We start from the raw sequence: 19,672 nt of genomic DNA, 5'->3' as shown, positions 1-19,672 counted from the left end.
GCTCCACCATCTTGCCTTGGGAGGTGCTGTGCATTCCACAGGAACCTCAGGGTTTTCCTTCAAATCCTCCTCCTGGTTGCAGGCCTGCTTTCCTCTCCACCAGGACAGTCTAGGGAGCCACGACTTGGCTCTGTTTAAGAACATTGCACAGGGAACAAATTCTGACTCTCTCCAAAAAAGGCCTCCAGCCCAAGATGTATATTTTACCAGCACACGTGGAAACAGAGTACCAACAGCCAATGTGGTTGAAAATTTTCCTGAAAAGGACTCCCACTGCAGAGAATGCTGATTAACTTGGTGGGCTTCTCTCTTTCTAGTTTCAGATTGTCTGGTGGTGTTTCAGATCCTGAGGTTGCTGACTCATTCTCCAAGTAAACCACAACTGGGCTTGTCCATAAATTAGGGCTCATCCAGGCTCACAGTTGTTCTGCACGTTGGCTGTTGGGAATATAATTTTCTCTGTTCAGAAAAATACAGAGGGTGGATACCACTTCACTTACAGGCACGTAGAACTGCCCGCCACATCACACAGCTTATGGACAAACTGGCCAAAATAGGAGATGCGGTCTCAAAACCAGCATGGGAATCTCTCCGCTGTGTTTCTACAAAAAAGCGTATTTGTTGCTTCCCCCAAAAGGAAGCCACAGCATCTGTCATTCAGGGGCTCCAAAATATCACTCCTCACTAATTCCAGTCAAAAGTGAGCCTTTGCCTCCTTCAGAAATGGAGGAGGTGGTTTTAAATTGATGAACCAATTGCCTAAAACAGAACAAGCAAGGGAAGAAGAGTCAGAGTGTGGCAAGGACTAGACAATGAGAAACATATGCAGGTAATCCTCACTTAATGACCACAATTGGGACCAGAATTTCAGTTGCAAAGCAAAATGGTCATTAAGCGAATCCAACCCAATTTTATGACCTTTTTGCAGTGGTTGTTAAGTGAGTCACCATGTGCATTAAGTGAACCACATGGTTGTTAAGTGAATGATGTGGTTCCCCATTAATTCTGCTTGCCACAAGCCGGCCAGGAAGGTCAAAAATGGCAGTGACGTGACCGCGGGACATGCAACGGTCATGAATATGAACCGGTTGCCAAGCTCCCAAATCGTGATCGTGGAGATGCTGTAATGGTTGTAAGTGTGAGGACTGGTCATAAAAGAATGGTCATTAAGTGAGAGCTACCTGTAAGCAAGAAGCTTAAATGGGTTTTTGCTATTTTAAAAGCAATGGGATAATGGGCACAACTGGTCGTCTGAAGGTATTTAGTGAAAATACAGACGTTCACTTAAATTATTGTGATCTATTATTTTACTTTGTGCCTTGAACAATAGGAATAATAATGACCTACTCCAAAAAGTTTGATAGGAGGGCAAATATATTTTAAAAATACTTTGTATATTGAAAAATAGAGAATCAATACATTTTTATTCATCCCCTATCATTTCTTTTCTACCCAATTTACCCAGTGAACTTTCCATCTTATCTAGTTTTTCCTGAGATGTGTTAATAGAATGTGGGTATGAGTTGAATTTCTGAATGCAGCAGGATACAGAGAAAGGGCAGGAAAACAGAGCTTGTAATTCTTTAATTATTTAGCCCAAACTTCCTTTGTATCTCTGAGTGGAAAAGCTGTGGGGGGGGAGGGTTCGAACATTTCCACATCTTTTCTCTGCCGCCCCCAAAAAGAACCAAACCACATTTTCACTTTTACAGAAAAAATAGAGTTTAGGCTAATTATGGAATTAAGAAATCTGTCTTCCTGTCTCTTTTTCATTCAGAATTTAACCCACATCTTGATTTGCTGGTTTTATATACTTGCTGTCCTTCTTGCCCACTGAACCTTAATGCAATGTCTTGATTTTGGTTTAACACAGGCTGTAAACCCATCTATTCTGATTTAGCACTATAAGCAAATGTGCCTGCTATGACTTGCTTAAGAAATTGTGGTTTAAAAATCCCGATTTAGCAGTATGTGGGAACCTAGCATCACTTCTAAGCTGATGCCGGCTTTTATGTCTGCAAAACTTTTCTTCCCCATGATAAAGGCTGAATTTGGGACCGAATAACTCCTTTGGAATAGTGTGAATATGAAATGAGCTGAAAATAAGCAGAGAGCTACAGATTGGCAGCACAAAGGAATATTCTCACGGCATAAGAGATCATCAGGTCAAAACCTGTATTTTTTATCTCGGGCATCTCTTTCCTGCTGTAGCGTCGCCACATTGCCCAAACCATCTCTTCAGTCCTCAAAATGCAAGAACGCCCATTCCCAAAGAGTAGCAGTTGAAAGATCTGCTTGTGAAACTCTTGAGTGCTCAACATTATTCAAACGTAACTCCCACTGAGATAAATAAAATTTACCCTCGGGGAAATGGTTACAGATGTGAGCTGCCTCTAATGGGGGGTGGGGGTGGGAATGCATGAAAAAATAATGAAAACAGTACAGGTAGTCCTCGCTTAACGACCACAACTAGGACTGGATTTTCAGTTGCTAAGCAAAGTGGTCATTAAGCGAATCTGACCCTGTTTTATGACCTTTTTTGCGGTGACCGTTAAGTGAATCACTGTGGGCGTTAAGTGAACCATGTGACTGTTAAGCGAATCACACGGTTCCCCATTGATTTTGCTTGCCAGAAGCCGTACTGGGAAGGTCGAAAATGATCACGTGACTACAGGACGCTGTGATGGTCATAAATGCAAACTGGTGCCAAGCGCCCAAATTGTGATCACGTGACCATGGGGACACTGTGTCGGTTGTAAGTCGAGTTTTCCAGCACTGCTGTAAGTCCGAACCATCACTAAACAAATGGTTGTTAAGCGAGGACTACCTGTATCCCTAAGCAGATACCAATTCCTTTCTCCTTGCCATCAAGAAGCTGTAAGTGCATCCTTACATTAAAACTGGGGGGAAGGGCATGCTCTTTGGGACATCACTGCAAACACCCCTTAGGCCAGTGTTTTTCAACCTTGGCAACTTTAAGATGCGTGGACTTCAACTCCCAGGTTTCCCCAGCTGGCTTAAAGTTGCCAACGTTGAAAAACACTGCCTTAGACGTTTATCAGAAGGGACATCTCACCTGTTCACCAGACTCCCTACTCAATCTTCAACCCTTTCACTGAGTATTCCATTACGGCTCCCCTTTTTACAATTTTTCACAAATATACCTCTACAGACAGCCCACTTCAAAACATCCGACGTGTGATGCTTAAATTAAAAGATAGCGCTGGCATATTTTGAGAGCCAAGCTATCAAGAGTGATGGCACACTGAATTTTGCTCTCTTCCACCCCAGCTTTTTGCAAATTTCAGCTGTTCATTTAAGCTTTCCACTCCTCTAAAGATAAAGCAGATGTCTCCTGGAGCCACTTTGCATAGAAAAGAATCCCAAAAGCTTCTGGAGAGACCAAAGTGGGGAGTCGCCAAGGTGAGCGGGGCAGCTATATAAATAGAAATAAGTAAACTGGAGGTGAAATGCTTACATTACGAGGCACTGTGGGCACATTTTGGCATTCCCTGAAGGTGCACAAGGTGGGGAATGGGTTCTGCGCTAAAGCACTCGGATTCCTATTGCGGGCCTTCCAAAATGAGGGAAAGTCTAGTCTGCAGCACTGGTGTACATGTCTGAGTGTTGGCTATGCCCACCTAGGCACCAGGAAGGGGTCGATCCATGCAGGTTTCTGCAGAGTGCTAGAAAAAAAAAATCCTACCTGGAATTTGCATACCAAACTTTGGAGAAAATGCTTCAGGCAGGCATTCAGCTCAGCAATGAATGAAAAAAAAGGGGGGGGTTGGACAGGGCGCTGGTGGAGAGATATATGATCTATTTATAGCATCCTGTGCCTGCTGGAACTGCCTTTCCAGGCCTGTATTGTCCATCCCAGCAAGCTTTCTAGGTGAGGGGCCTCTTCTGGCCTCCCCTCCCCTCCCCAACCCCCCCCACCCCAACCTAACCTTGAAGGAATAGCCTCCCTTTCCTCCTCCACGCATCAAATCCAATCAAACGATCCAGATCCAAGCAGAGCACGCCCACCCTCCAAACACCACGAGCCCCCCACCCCTGTCCCAATCCACCCCCCCCAACCCCCCGCCCCAGCTAGAAGAGGCCGCGCCGTATCACGACCCACCTGATTGACACAGACCCGGGCGGGAGCGCGCGCCTGCGCGCGAATTGTCTCCGGAGCAACTTTTCTTCTTCGGATCTTGGGTTCGCGGCGCGCCGGGGTTGCTCCGCTTTTAAAGGGCACGCGATGCCCAAATCCCCGTCCGCTTCGGGGGCGGGGGGAGCTTCGCACGGCAGTCTCGCCTCCCGCCTGGCGCACCCGAAATCCAGCCGCAGCAGCGCCGGTGGAAGCGGCGGGGAGGGCGGGGAGGGCGGGGAGCCCCTCGGGGGAATCTTTGGACCCGCCGAGCTCCGGGGAGAGAGCGGGCGCGAGCGGGAGCGCGCGAGGAAAAGGAAGGGGCGCGGGAGCGGCGGCCCAGCCCTCGACGCAGAGAGGGAGGCGCGAGGAGGCGAGGGAGGCGGGCGAGCTCCCCCCTTGTTTGGGGTTTCTGGCAGGACCGGATTGGGAGAGGCGGGGAGGAGGCGGCTTCGGGGCGATGCGGCGGGGAGGGCGGCCCTGGTCGCGGCGGGCAGCCGGCAGGCCGAGCTGGGTGTGCTCCTCCGGCGCGGCGGCGGCGGCGGCGGCTCCGTCTAGCGCGGGATTGATTCCCGGGTTGCAGGACAGAGCCGGCTGCCGGCTTCGCTTCGACCGAGCCGGCGAGGGGGAGGAGGAGGAGGAGGGAGGAGGAAGGCCGGGAGCGGGACAGAGCCTTCCCCAACCGGGCGCGGTCTCCGGCGGATTTCGGACTCGCTCAATCGCGTCGGCTGGCTGCAGTTGCGGGGAAGGGCTGCGGCGCGAGACGCCGGGGCGGCCCGGGTGGAGGAAGGCGGAGGAGGCAGCAGCCCAACAGGGAGAGTGGATGAGCGGATGGGTGAGATCGCCCAGAGCAGGGTTCCTCAACCTTGGCAACTCTAAGCTGTGCGGGGAATTCTGGGAGTTGAAGTCCGCACAGCTTAGAGTTGCCAAGGTTGAGGAACCCTGGCCCAGAGGGTACCAGGGAGAAGGGGGGGTGCCTGGGGATTTGTGGGGCTGCGTTTGGAGAGTGGCGCCCTGGTGGGTTGAACCCCGGATGAAGATGCAAGATGTCCTTCGGAATAGGAGGAACGAGCGTGACTCTTGATCCCTCGCGCTCTCCTTTCGAGGCTCCCCGTAAAAATAAAATTCCGACCCAGCCAAACTTTTCGAAAGTAGCAGAAAAAGAGCCTGGTTAGCCCCCCACCACACACACACAAAGGGAGGGGCGAATGGGTGTGGAGTCCTCAAGGAAGGGAAGTGTTTCCAAAGGGTGGAGATTAAAGTGCATTGTTAAAATAGTTGGAATCGCTGTTTTGGGATCAACCCTCTTCCCCCAGTGTTGGTTGCCAACATAGAAAGATATAGAACTTGATATAGAACTGAAATGCAGAATAAACGGAGACATATTAACTGTTAAGGAGTGCTGTCAGTTTTGTAGACTGATAATAAAAACACAGAATAAACAGATGGGTCTTTTAAGGGCAGCAAAAAAAAAAAGCAAAGATTAGTCCCTCTCGCACACATGCAGTTTTTCAAACTTGGCAACTTTAAATTGGGTGGACTTCAACTCCCAGAATTCCCCAGCCAGTTGAAGACCACCCAGTCTAATGTTGCCAAGTTTGAAAAACAGTGCTCTAAAAGGCGGTCCGTCACGGGCTGCATGAATGCCTCCCACATGGAGGAAGACCTTTGAGGTTCACATATCTCAAAACCCAAGTGGGCAGATAAGGTAACCTGCTACCAAGCTGAGTATCAGGCTACCAGTTCAGACTCCTAAGACTTTAAAATGTCAGTAGGGATGAGAATCAAGTAACGTTTTGCCCTCCAAATGCCTGTCTGGAGCAACTGCAGAAGGCTCACCTACAGGGCCTTCAAGGGAATAGCCCTGACTGAAAAATGAGCTGCATCGATTAGAATAGTGTGTAAAGGACAAAAAAACGTGCTTATCTACTGGTGATAGACAGGGATGGTTTATTTTCTTCACTGATAAGCTTTATTTCAGCTTGTGATGGTTAATTGCATTATGTTCCTGTAGAACAATCCAGGCATAGACGTGGATCAGGAAATGACTTCATTCTTAACAATGAGGGTCATTGTTAAGATTTCCTTTTTCCCTCTCAAATGGAGGGGAGGATTTGGAAAAAACTTCATTAACAAGACTTATTTAGCTTACACACAATAAGGAAGCTGGCAGGCAACATAGCAAGGCAGATGCGTTTGCAATCTTAGTTTGTCAGCTAAGCAGAAGCACAAGGAATGACGGCAGCATGCCAGATTAATAATTGAAGAGCTGCTCAATACGCCGAGAACTTCCGGGCAACTATAAACATGGAACTGTGTTGAGCTGCTGCCCAGGCTCCATTTCAGGGCTGAACTTAATCTGCCCTTATTTGGATTTTATATTTATTGAAATATTGGTATTGTTTATAATTTTATTGAATTTTAAATTGTTTTTACCCTGAACTGCCTAGGGTCCCCCATGTGGGGGAGATGGGCGGTGATAAAAATATGGATAAATAAATTACAGGGAGGCAACAGCAGCTTTCTCAAGGGCTTTCCCAACCCTGGCAGTATCTTGTTAACCTGTTACTGTACACAGAAGAGAACTCTCAACAGAAGTAATTCTTCAACGTGGCACAAAAGTTTCAACTGGAACAAGGGCCATCCCTGTTAGGAAGTTGCGTTCTCACCACCGATGCAAAACTCCCATCCGGGGAAGATGAGACACACGTGCCAAAAAAAAAACTCTGGTCATCTCACACATTCCGTTAAATTAGCCCTCTCTACAGGGTCCAGATGAATCAGGCATTAAGTCACATCATCCTCACTGCTGTATTAACTCAGTATTTAATCTCTCCCATTGGGGGAGATGGGCAGTGATATAAATTTAAACAAATTTTATCCTCACGTTTCTCAATACAAGGCGGATTGTGATCACTCAGGCCTTGGTGCGCAAGTGACTACCCACTTTTGAACTCAGTGCTCTGCCTTGATACTGGTTTTACACCCACCTGTGTAAATACCCCACAGGTGTAATGGAGCCACAACCCCAAAGAATGAAGCCACAACAGCAGAAGATTATTCACAAGACTAGTTTAATCAGTCACCCATAAGAGCTGGGCTCCTTTATTACCAAAAATAATAAGGGGGTCCCAAAGGGAGAGGGAGAACAAGCCACAGCTAAAACATGACTAACTTTAACTACTAGTTTACCTGCCAGAAGATACCAGCTGGGATGGAAGTAACGTTAACATGCAGACAAAGTTGAAAGTAATGAGGAATACACAGGGAAGAGAAAAGAAAGTGGATCTTAAAACAGTATGAAGGGGCGTACAAAAGAAAGTTCGTTTTCTTAGTTTCTCCCATCCTAGGAAGCCACCCCACATAAAGCAAAACACAATTTTTGAATGCCACAAATTCACAAGAGCACCCCCACCTCTGCTCCCCCCCCTTCCTGTTGTGCTCCCCGTCAGAGCAGTGGGGAGGCTGTGCTGACTGGAGAACGTAGTGGAGCAACGCAACATGTCAAGTCCCCAAAAGCTTGCTGGTAGGCAGGCAGTGAAAATCCCTCTGAAAGTCAGTCTCTTGTGAAAGCATCAGCAGGAGGGTCCTCCTTTCTTCTTGGTGCCGGTTGAGCAATGAGACTTCCACCCCAAGGGCTGGCTGGCTGGCTCTCTCTCGGGGCTACAGTGAGCACAGGAGGTCTGCTGAGATCGGCCCCATTTCCACTACACATAGTTAAGTGACAGAAGCTCTTTGGTCCCTGCCACGGGACTGGGGTGGGTTTGTGTTCCAGACAGTCAGTCACCTCTTTCTCCATCAGGTGAAATTAAATGTGAAGTGTCAGGAAAGTGGCAGAGGTCAGGAATTAAAACCAAGGTCGACATGGAGAGGCAAGCCCCCTTTTATCGGGTCTGTTCAACTGAAAAAGAAAGAGGGTATCAGGCAGAATAGGGCAGTTGCTGGTTCGTGACGTCATGAAAAGTGCCCACTGTTATCAAAGCAAACACAACTCCCACCGAGCAGCAGAAAATCACTTTCCTACACTCACTCATGTTGCAATTTCTTTCCTCAAGGTATCTGTTTTTATGCTCACCCAAAGCCAAATGCCATTCTGCTTCCTCAGAGCTTACGAAGTGGGTAAAAGCAATAAGGGTGGGCTTTAAGGATCAACTATGTTTCTCTCAAATAATAATTTGGTCCCTGTTAAGTTATTTAAATGTATGTGAGCCTTACAATTAAACCAATCACTCTCTGAAGAGACACTACTGAAAGTGGCCCTTCTGTAGAGACAAAGCGGGAATATTTATATTGTACCTACTAACATCAGCTTTGCATTTTCATCTAAAAAAGGGGAAGTTCTACTCTGCCAGAGGTTCAGCAGGCAGTACTGTTTATGCATCAGACATGAGTTTCCCCCCTACATCCTCTTTTTGGGGTATTTATTTTTGTGAGGGTGCGGTGGGCTGGGCTGAAGCACAGTAAAACCCACTCACTGTAGGAGGAGATATCGATTTCATCAGGCAGCTCACTGATGTTCACTTCGAAGCGGTCCTGCACCTCGTTTAGGATCTTGGCATCATTCTCATCTGACACGAAAGTGATTGCCAGACCCTTTGTGCCAAAGCGACCTGCACGTGCCACCTAAAATCCAGAAATGAGAAGACGGGGCTGAATTCTGGCACAGGAAACCCAGGGAGGATTCAAAGCCCACTGAAGGTCGGAACGAGGACTAAAAGCAAGAGGCAAAGCGGCTTGAACCAAGGGCACTCGCTCAGGGCTTGAAGAGACATCAGAAAAAGTCAGAGACTCTAGTCTGAGCAATTCATCACGGCAATGACACCTTGGACTTCTGCACCCATCCCAATTTGGGCACCGAAACCTAGGAAATCTGGAGGCTGCTTTCTGGACAAACCCAGCTTACCCGGTGCAGGTAAGTGTCAGAATCCTCTGGCATATCATAGTTGAAAGCAATGTTGACCCGCTCAATATCCATGCCACGACCAAAGAGATTGGTGGCTACCAAGATGCGACGCTGGAAATCCTTGAACTGCTGGTACCGTGACAATCTGTGAGACAGCAAATATATGGTAACGATCTTTGCCCTGAAACTTCACCCTTAGAACAGAGGCAGAGAACTTCTGTCATCTAGTACGCCACCCTGGTCTTTGGGTGGCATACCAAAGCCTACCCTGAAAAAGCAGGTGGAACCAGGAGCCCAATCTGAGACTGTCAGATCTCTTAGGGGGTGAGATGTTGCCCATGAGCTCCACGTGAGCCATTTGCCTCTTACAGCCTCCCCTAACTAAAAAATTAAAATAGGAGGGTTTTTTTGTCATCCATTCAAAATCTCCAGGGCCTGCAAACGGATACTGGTGGTCCTTGCATCATCCATAGGTCACACTTTTTGAACCCTTGCTTTGTAAGATGAACATCTTACAACTTCTGTTCACTGTGATCTAACCCATCAAGAGGACTTTTCTTCTTTCTACACATATATACACATGCAAAGCACAGGATGTGTATGGCATTCCACAAAAAACACTCGTTTCAGGGGCAGGCTCCCAGCAGAACACTTCAAACTGCTTCTGATTCGGAAAATTTACTTCTGGAAACCATCAAACTGCCTCCAAAACAGCAGAGTCTACAGAGGGAATGCAACATTCCAGACTTCTGAAAAAATTTGGGTTCCAAACCCCTAATACTCAGGATCTAACACTGCTCATCTTAACACACACGAAAAGCAATGTATAACACAGCAAGGTTTTTTCTAAACATTTCGAATGAGAAAGTGCATTTTCCCCCAGGATGCCAATTTCTTTGTCAAATACCTTCTTGCACAAATCAACTTTTTGGCAAAAGAATTCACACGTGTTTGTCGACAGCTTCGGCAGGGGCCATTGCTCAGGGCTTAAAGCAGCATCTCGGAAGAAGTCAGAGACTCTAGTCTGAGCAAAGTCATCACCGCAAAAGAACCCTGTGGGCAGCTGCAATCAGAACCCTTTCCCACCACAGCCTCACCTCTCTTCCTGGGGCATACCCCTATGTATGGCAATTGCTGGGAAGTTCTGCTCCACCAAGAGCTGAGCCAGAGCTATGCAACGTTGCACAGACTTCACAAAGATGACCACCTAGGCAGAGGAAGGGGAAAGTCAACCACCCACGTTCACAGCAAGCCAAGGACCACCGGTCAACCTTGTTTAGTTACGCTGTGTTGAGGCCCCCCCCGAGTTTGTCACAGGTGGCGTTTAGCCTTTCTTCTTCAGAGCCACATGAACTAAAGTCCTCTATGACAAAACTCCTCTTTTTTGCCCAAACTTCAGATATGACAGTTGCAGCAGCAGCAGCAGCCACCTCCCAGCATTCTACCAAGATCCTCCACCTGCCTTTAAAGATTCACTGGATTCCACCGGCTCTGGCCCCTCCCACCCCACCCCACCATTCCCGCCCCCAAGGCAGGCTCTGTTTCCAGAAGGCACCTGGTTGAACTCCAGGACATCAAGCAGGTCAAACAGCTTGCGGTTCTTCTCGTTGTCTTTCAGTTTGACATAGTACTGCTGCAGACCGTGCAGCGTCAGCTTGGTCTCATCATCCACGAAGATCTCCATAGGCTGAGAAGCAAACCCAGGGCCAGTTAGACCAGGGTAAGGCTGACCTGGGCTGGGAGGGGAGGGGGGAGGACAAGCAGCACAGGCGTGCACAGGAGCACCTTTTCCTGCCACACAGACCCCAGGTCCTACTGCTCCTCAGAAAAAGCCCAGAAGACCAAGGATGGCCAACTCCTTCCAACAGCAACACCCAAAAGTCTAAACGCGTCTAAGTCACGCGCACGGGGGGGGGGGGGAGCAACCTCCTCCCCTCTTAGCCAAGGATTTATCCTGCAAAACCTTCTGTGAGAAAGGGCTAACATCACCTTTTAAAAAATATTATCTCTGCTACGAGACACTAATATTGTTGCCTTAACGAATTCGAGTCCTATCTAGACTCTACATATTCTTTTGTGTAAAACTTTCAATAATTCCTTTTGCTCTGCCTAAAATAAGGGAAAAAAAAAACAAAACACAAAACAAAACAAAACAACACGGAGAACACCCACTTGCAGTAAAAAAAAAAAAGTTTATTCAAGTACTCCAGCTCCCTTGACTACAATTACTGGTCACTTCTCCAGGCTTTTTAACACCACAAACAGGGCCTTGTTGAAGGTCACACCTCAGTTCCCTACCATTCTCAACACCTGCTTGGCCTAAAGGAGTAACAAGAATCTGGGCAATAAAAGAAAGGAGCTGCCATTCTTTTCCTTCTATTAAGTGCACAAGCCATCAAGTATCTTCTGATCTGCTCATATCTGACCCTGAAGTCCCACTATGTGATTATCTCACCAAGGTCCCTGGCCAACTCCTCACTCCAGGGTTAATTAACATTCCTACCAACACCCTGTAAAGAGTAACCACCTTTTCTGCCTCATCATTTGGTAGCTCCTTCAGGGAAAATATCTGATTATCGCCCTCCCACCGTGAAGACTCAATCCCTTTTTCCACATGGTGCGGGGGGAAGGAGAAAGAGGCAACAGAAAATAAAATGGCACCACGCTTTTGCCAGTTCAGAACGAAAAAAGGATAAAACTTCTCCTCCGGGTCACCAGGCGTCTGCTCCACTGGCTGCCACCGATCGTTCAGATCCCTCGAGGAGTCCTTCACCGCAGGTCTCCAGAGTGCGTGGGCAGGGAGGGGCGGGGCAAGGAGGGCAGGAACAGGAACACACAGGCTGCGGGTGTGTCTTGTGTGTGCTGTGTGCATCAGATTAACGCTACCACTTGCCTGGGTGTGTGTGGGCCAGGATCTTCTGAACGTGGGTGTGTGGGGGCCAGGATCTTCTGTGCACGGTGCTGACAGGCAGGTGAATTCCACGCAGAGGGAGGGAACTAGGACAGCAAGGGAGCGCTGCAAATTTTGCGCCACCTGCCAGGTGGGAAAGCATAAGAGGATCCTTCAGGGATGGATCCACCCTGGACAAATGTAGGTGATCTCTAAGCCAAGTGTGCCAGAGGGGCAAAACAAGATCATAGCGGAATTGCTCCTTAGCCCTGCTGGGAGAGGTGCTGCTGTTCGTGTGTGCGAGGCTCTTAGCGTAACCCGAATGATCTTCCGGAAAGTATGTCTCCTACAGGTGCCTTAGCGGAACTGGCTGAGTGATGGGCAGTGAGGGTGCGGCCCAGTGAGCTGTAGACAGTGGTGGTGTTCTCCGTGCCAGCCCCCTTCTCCTTCCCTGGATGGGGAGGGAGGGAGAGAGGTAGGCTGGCCGGCCAGGTGGATAAAGAAGGTAGAAGGGTTTTAATTACGTCTTGCATGAATTTGCGGCACACGGGGCGGATTTCCTTGCTGAGAGTAGCACTGAACATCATGACCTGCTTTTCATGCAGGGTCATGCGGAAGATCTCCTGGACATCTCGGCGCATATCTGTGGGGAAGGAAGGGCCAACAGGTTAACACCACCTACTTGGGTCACTCACACTCACACACACACACAAAAGCCTTACAAAACGTATTTTAAAAATCTTATCATCTCCTCGGACCATATTCAGAGTCACATAATTAGTCCAATTTTAAAAGCAAGCCATTTTGGCTAAGGTACCAGCCTAGAAACTGGGAGACTGAGACTTCTAGTCCTGCCTTGGGCATGAAAGCCAGCTGGGTGATCTTGGGTCAGCCACTCTCTCTCAGCCTAACCCACCTCACAGCATTGTTGTGGTGGGGAAAATAGGAAGTAGTAGTATGTGTTATTTTTGCTGTGTTGAGTTGACCAAATATCTAAAAAGCAGGATAAAAATATAATAATCCTTGGTTAACAGCAGCAATTGGGACAGGAATTTCTGCCACTAAGGGATGTGGCCATAAAGTGCAACATCACGTGACTGCAACGTTTAGCAATAGCAGTTCTGGCAGTCCCTGGTTACCGTCGTTAAGTTGCCCAGCACCCAGATCACAATCATGTGACTGCAGGGACGCTGCACTGGCTGGAACTTTGAGGACCGGTCATAACTACCACTCATTCAGCATCGTCGCAAGTTCAAACGATCACTGAACAAGTGGTCGTTAAACGAGGACCACCTGTAATAACAACTCCTAACAGTACTAGAATTGGTTTTGCAGAGGAATCACCCTTCAGTGTAATGGAAAAACACCATCTGTATGAACCCAATTCCTCCAGCCCATGTTGGCTGTTCTCCCGCTCACCCTAACCTTTAAAAACCACCGAGAGTTACTTCTGCTTTTAAGCTTGCCTTCAATTATCAGACTGTTTTCAGCAAAGGAATACAATACACATTTTCTTAACAAACCAGCCAGGAGGACCTTCTTCATGACTTCCTGGAGTGACTATCTACGAGGAGGAGGAAAGTAATCTCATCTCTGAAACAGTTACTCAGTGATGAAAGCAAAAGGCTTCTGTGTAGTAAGATACAGAAGCACGAACTCTACCTTCACTTGAAATGTAGTTTCTTTCAACGCTCCACCCCCCCCACCCCGCATTAGATCAATAATGACCACTTCCTTTCCTTGGCAGAAAAAAACCATCTCCAGGGAGAAAGATGAACTGCTTTCTTTTCCTAAAGAGTTCCTTAACCAACTCTTTTGAAGGTTTTCTCCCAGAGGTCAAAGTCAGAAACATACCCACACTGAGGGCCAATGGTCTGGCAACAAGGGAGAGAACCTTCCTACTCTTCCTTGCCTTCACAGAAACTCGGCCCATAAAAGGGCAAAATGTAGATTTCCGGCTGCTCTAAAGACCTATCTTGCTTTTCCATTCCACAACACCCTCAACGCTCACCAAGCTGCTCAAGCATTTTGTCACATTCGTCCAGGATGAAATGCTTGATATGTTTGAGGTTGAGGCTCTTGTTGCGGGCCAAGGCCAGGATGCGGCCTGGGGTCCCCACCACAATGTGGGGGCAGTTCTTCTTCAGAACTTCCTCATCCTTCTTGATGGATAGGCCCCCAAAGAACACTGCCACCTGTGAGAGGGAAGAGAGAATGTTATCTGGAAGGGCCGCTGGGTTTTGTTCAACCAACAGCCTGAGTTTCCAAGAATGTGCCAAATCTGACACAGCCCAAGAAATCTTCCAACTCTTTCCCATTTTTGTACGTCCACTATGGGCCATGAAAGAGATGTTAAGTCTTGGCCCAGTGCCTAGAGGCCGCGTGAGATGGAACAGGTAGAGGGTGAATCACAGCAAAACAGAGGTGCTGTTTGGTCGGAATCCATCAGCTTCCAGAATTCTTCTTTCGCACTCGCTAGGCCAATACTATCGCTGAAACGGGTTTACAATTTGGGGTCCTTCAGGACTTATGCCCCCTGCTAGAACAGCAGATGGCGGTGGTGGAAGAGGCCCTATGCTCAGTTTTGGCTGGCCCAATGCAGCCTTTTCTAGACCAAGTGACCGAGGTAACAGTAACCTGTCCTCAACTTGTGCTTGGATTACTGCAATCTGTTCTACATGGGGCTGCCCTTGAAGTCAATCCAGAAGCTACGTTAGTTCAGGATAGAGCTGCTGCCTTCCTGCAGTCAACACCAGTACAGAAGAACAACACTGGTTTTGCAGAAACTGCCCAATCCACTGTCGCCCATAAAGCTATTTATGGTTCACATCTTTGTTATCTTCTAACCCAGGTACATTCTGCCCTCCTACTCATTGATGGCAGAGAGAAGAGGCTCCAAGTCTCTAGCCTGGGAGAAGATAAAAGGGGAAGATGCCTCAAGACAAGTCTTTTTAGGAGCAGCCCATGTTTAACCCTCCCTCCTGAGGCTAGAACGGCTTTTTCCCTGTTATATTTCTGGAAAGCAGTTAAGGCCACATTATGTCTTTTTATTTATTGGGCATATATTAATGTGTTATGCAACATACGTTGCATGGTTTTTGTGAGCTACCTAGAATCACAGGAGGTAGCATATAAATACATGCAAATAAATAATTATCTAGGCTTCTGTTCACTCCCATGATGGTAAACAGCAGCAGGTTCTTGAAGATTCAGAACAGAAACAACTTCCTGACTCTTACCTTGACACTGGGCATGTACTTGGAGAATCGTTCATATTCCTTACTAATCTGGAAGGCCAGCTCACGGGTGTGACACATCACCAGCACAGAAACCTGTGAAAGAGGGCAGAAAATTTGTAATTTCTCCTGTCACCCCTGCTTATTCTTTCTTAGCCCACTCGTTTGATCAGTTTTCAGGCAACATCTGTAGACATCTATCATCTAGGGAAAAAAATGCTGGATTTCAGTCACATACCTGTCCTGTTACTGGCTCCAACTGCTGAAGTGTAGCAAGAACGAAAACAGCAGTCTTGCCCATGCCCGATTTGGCCTGGCACAGGACATCCATGCCCAAGATTGCCTGTGGGATACACTCGTGTTGCACTGCATTGAGAATAAGAACAGAATTAACACCTGAAGCTACCGAGATTGCAGAAGCCCAGGTTCTCCATGGGACAAGTCATCTAGACTCACCTTCTGAAGGGTGCTCAAAGCCACAATCAACGATGGCACGCAATAGTTCTGGTTTTAACAGGAAATCACGGAAGCCAGAACTATGGATGGAGACATAGGATCCCTTGACGTCTTTCTTAGATGGGACATCCACCCCTTCTCCAGCTGCCTGGTTTTCCACCTCATCATCCTCATAATCCAGCAGCTCATTGTCAACATCGTTCTCAGTCATGATGATGTCTTTCTCTAAAAACTGAGATAAAGGCTTAAGTGAGCCAAAGCATTTAGAAAGGAAATCTCCAGCACTATCGTGATACTGCAGAGCACAGGCAACCCAAGTATTACAGCCAGGGTGACTTCTACCCCTTTCACGAAGATAGTCATGTTGCAGCAAGATGCCTTGAGGCATCTTGAAAACTAACACATTTACATTCATAACTTAGTCCAAGGTCCTTTCTATTGTATGGCCCTATAATTCTAGTCTAACACAGTTATTATGGCACAAAATTTAACAAAGTTCATTTCACTGGGACTAGGAACATATTCAGGGCTTTGAGAGCATGTGGTGAGCATACTTATACAATGGCTGTCATAAGAGACTTGCCTGTTCACAAATGGCTGCCATGGTGATCCTCTCCAGCCACAAAAATAAATTTAAAGAAGGCAAAGTACCCCCATGGCACAGGACTTGAAACTCATTCCTGCAAATAAGTATTTTATCAGGGACTGGTGATTTGCAGCATGCCATTCCGTTATTACCAAAATCTTTTAAAAAGCTGGTGGGATACAGAGGGAAGTATCTGAGGGCATACTAGTCCACCTCAGGCACCCCCCAAAATATTCTCCTCAGTTGGCAGGAAGATGTATCTTGGCTTACCATTATGTGCAAACATGGCATGTCCATCATCTCACTAACAGAATTGAAAATTTTCTAGTAAATAATGGTTTATTTTAGATCAAAGTGTCCAGGGAGAATTATCATTCCAGCTATAATATATACAGATATTCTAGCTAATTAGATAGGACAAATAGGCCAGCTCTTACCCTTAATTGAATAAATACATGCAAGGACTGAATCGTTATTTGATCTTGCTATTTTGATCATAGTGTAGTAAGTTTTAAGAATCCTGGTTTAAGTGTAAGAGTACTCTAAGTTGAAAACCTAGATCTGGGTTGCAAAAGCCCAGGCAGCCACCACAGGGAAGTGAAACCCGGTTTAATCCCTTGCTACCATCCAATGACTACACTGACAAAGGGCAGATCTGACAGTCACGCCAAAATCAACATAAAATGTTATGGATTATCAATCATCCATGTTTATTATGCCAAATGATTGTGTTGGCTTAAGTGCTGCTTTTGCAGCAAACAGCAAAGTGTTGGAATGTATCTGCCCATCTGCTTAGGATGTGTTTCAGTGAAACAGGAAGATTCAGTTAATAACAATTTGAAAATCCCTCCTGCATAAACCTCACTCTTCGGCGCTGAAATCAGGCATTAAAGCAAGATCAGTAAAGAATTCCTTGGAAACACCTTCTCATGTCTTTTCTGTTTCCTGCAGGCATTTTTACCTTTCAAGTCAATTTGGACAAAAGAGAACGAGTGCATTTTAACAGTGGATTTCCCAGGGAAATTACCTGGGAAACGAGTGCATTTTAACAGTGGATTTCCCAGGGAAATTACCTTCACTAAGGAGTTAAGCTTCTTGCATCCATTTCACTCTGGGCAACACACCCCACCTATAAATACTATGCGTTATTTAACGTGTTCCCATTGTTCAGCAGCCAATACAATTTTAAGCATAAGAAGATACAACTATTTAATCCAAAAATCCCGCCTGCATATAAACAGTAACAAATGCATGCTGCTCAGGCTGATAATAGCAATTGTTAACTACTAACGTATTTAACCAAGTATTTCAAAGCTTCACGATGAAAAAACAGAGACCATTCAATGTAGCCCATACTCCAGATTTTTCTTGCTTTACAGATAAGGCCCCGTTAGAAAATGGAGGGGAGGGGGCGCACAGAAACAGCAATACTATCTATCTATGCGATTAGTTTCTCGACTAATTTCTGGCTGGGGTGGAACACTAGAGGCCCCTCGACCCAACGAACCAGGCATAAAAGGCCTAATTAACAGCAGATGGCCGATGTTTGTCGATTACGATCAGCACAAGAAACGCAACCAGCGTGCAAGAAAAGGCGCCATCTTTAATCCCAGGGTTTTGCTACAACGATAGGGATTATGGCGCACGCTCCCAACTGTACGTTTGGGCGCGAGGATGAAGAAATGACTACCCAAAAAAGAAGAATCGGAAAGAGAAATGCCTGAAGAAACAGCACCCACCGCGATATACGACGGATGACTAACCGGAGCGCCGATACGAGGACGATTATCAAAGAGCATCTTACCTTAGACAAAAGGGAGGGGCCCGACGAGTATGCCGAGACACGACCACAGCGAAAAGGGAGCAACTTCCGGCAGATGATGGGCATAGCGGAAGCTACCGAGGGACCTAGGATGGGGACCCCGCGCGGTTTTTGCGTCGTTTGTCTAACTGAGTGCCTAATAACAACAACCCAAAAATCATGATTATACCTGACGCCGAAGTGATATTTTAAAATAATTTATAAACGCAATTGTTGTTCGTGGGTTTTCGTTCAATCCTATTTTAAGACAGGATTCTTGGGTTAGACGTTTGCAGCCACCCTCCCAATGGGAGTAAATTGGTGCTGGCTTAGAGTTGGTCAGTAGAGCCACGTGGTTGTTCACTTTTGAATAAATGATTTCATGTGAAAAAGGTTGGTCTGTCCTGGCTCGTTTCCTTGAAGGATTTATCTAGCTCTTGGGCGGCAACATCAGGCAGACAACTCAACAGGGGTGCTTCTGTAGGTTGCACCAGTTGAATATCTGCCCTATCTTATTTTAGTGTAAACTGCCCAGAGTCCCTCTTTGGGAGGGAGATGGGCGGTGATAAAATTTGAGTGATAGATTAAAAAAAAATCTTACCAAAAAGCAAGAGGCGCTCAAGCCTCTTGCCGAGAATTTTCCACCTAAAGCAGTGTTTTTCAACCTTGGCCAACTTTAAGATGCCTGGACTTCAACTCCCCAGAATCTCCCATTTTTAGCTTTGTTGGAAGGAAATCTTACCACGGTCCGTCCGGAAATGAAGAAACGCAGGCAGTTGCTTGAGCAGAGGTGATTGCTTTATTGTCCCAGAGTACGAAATACAGAGAAGTCAGCCGTTCCACCAGCCCCTTATATAGACACGCAGGTCTTAGTAAAAAGAGAGGGAAAGACGCTGTTTTGTCTTAGCCGGGTTCGCGCCTAGTCAGTTTCCTGGCCGGGGGCTTTCTAAGAGGTGTGAATGAATGTAATTGATCAGAGGCATTCTTGTGGTCGCGCCCCCTATTTTGCGGTTTAGTCAATTAAGCTCTGCAGGGCTGTGGCTTTTGCCTATCTGGTTTAGATTTTGTTGTTTATTCGTTTAGTCGCTTCCGACTCTTCGTGACTTCATGGACCAGCCCACGCCAGAGCTTCCTGTTGGTCGTCAACACCCCCAGCTCCCCCAGGGACGATGGTTTAGATTAATGTTACTCTAAAGCAGGGTTCTTCAACCTTGGCAACTCTAAGCTGTGCAGACTTCAACTCCCAGAATTCCCCAGCCAGAGGAATTCTGGGAGTTGAAGTCCGCACAGCTTAGAGTTGCGAAGGTTGAGGAACCCTGGTCTAAAAGGACGCCCTTTTCCTTTACTTACTTACTTATTCAATTTGTCCCCGCCTATCTCCTTCAGGCTGGGACCCTGGGCAGTTTACAATAATCAATTAAAACAATAACCACATTGTTACTTATGCTAAGGTGTTGTCTCTCTGCCTTTGTTCTCTGTTTCCTGACCTGATTGGCTTGCGGGGCGAGGGGGCGGATTTGACTGAGTTATTAGGAGGTTCTTTTATGGCTCATCCCATACTCTGTTGTGATCCTTTGTGTTTGTTTCCTTTCAATTTTTAATCTTGGTCCTTTGCCCTGGGGTTTCCAGCTTCCTACCCGATTTTGGGGAAGTGTTTTTGGTGGG

General features: G+C 46.9%; 1 protein-coding gene across 2 annotated transcripts; it reads right to left on the bottom strand.

The window, feature by feature from the left end:
• Positions 1-7,192: 7,192 nt before the first annotated feature.
• DDX39B (DExD-box helicase 39B) lies at positions 7,193-18,027 on the bottom strand. 2 transcript variants are annotated; one of them, XM_063291247.1, is made up of 11 exons: positions 18,011-18,027; positions 15,621-15,852; positions 15,403-15,530; positions 15,168-15,260; positions 13,940-14,123; positions 12,453-12,571; positions 10,594-10,725; positions 10,136-10,245; positions 9,039-9,183; positions 8,611-8,758; positions 7,193-8,036 (listed from the first exon to the last, which is right to left on the bottom strand). In XM_063291247.1, exons 2-11 carry the CDS (start codon positions 15,829-15,831, stop codon positions 8,020-8,022), a joined length of 1,287 nt encoding a protein of 428 aa, XP_063147317.1. In that variant the 5' UTR covers positions 15,832-15,852; positions 18,011-18,027; the 3' UTR covers positions 7,193-8,019. The 2 variants fall into 2 exon arrangements, with proteins under 2 accessions (XP_063147317.1, XP_063147318.1); XM_063291248.1 differs by lacking the exon at positions 18,011-18,027 and adding an exon at positions 17,937-18,004 and having other exon boundaries at positions 15,621-15,845.
• Between the last annotated feature and the right edge of the window lie 1,645 nt (positions 18,028-19,672).

Source organism: Candoia aspera, chromosome 2, assembly GCF_035149785.1.
Source record: "Candoia aspera isolate rCanAsp1 chromosome 2, rCanAsp1.hap2, whole genome shotgun sequence".
In the NCBI taxonomy this organism is placed as follows: domain Eukaryota; kingdom Metazoa; phylum Chordata; class Lepidosauria; order Squamata; family Boidae; genus Candoia; species Candoia aspera.
This window is presented reverse-complemented; position numbering and strand designations above follow the sequence as displayed.

Excerpts from the sequence above, each read along its gene's own strand:
- DDX39B (XM_063291247.1), bottom strand. The coding sequence starts at position 15,831 with ATGACTGAGAACGATGTTGACAATGAGCTGCTGGATTATGAGGATGAT. Across the intron at positions 10,726-12,452 it reads GCCGCAAATTCATGCAAGAC|CCTATGGAGATCTTCGTGGA; the intron begins GTAATTAAAACC and ends TTTGCTTCTCAG. Across the intron at positions 8,759-9,038 it reads CTGACACTTACCTGCACCGG|GTGGCACGTGCAGGTCGCTT; the intron begins GTAAGCTGGGTT and ends TCTGGATTTTAG.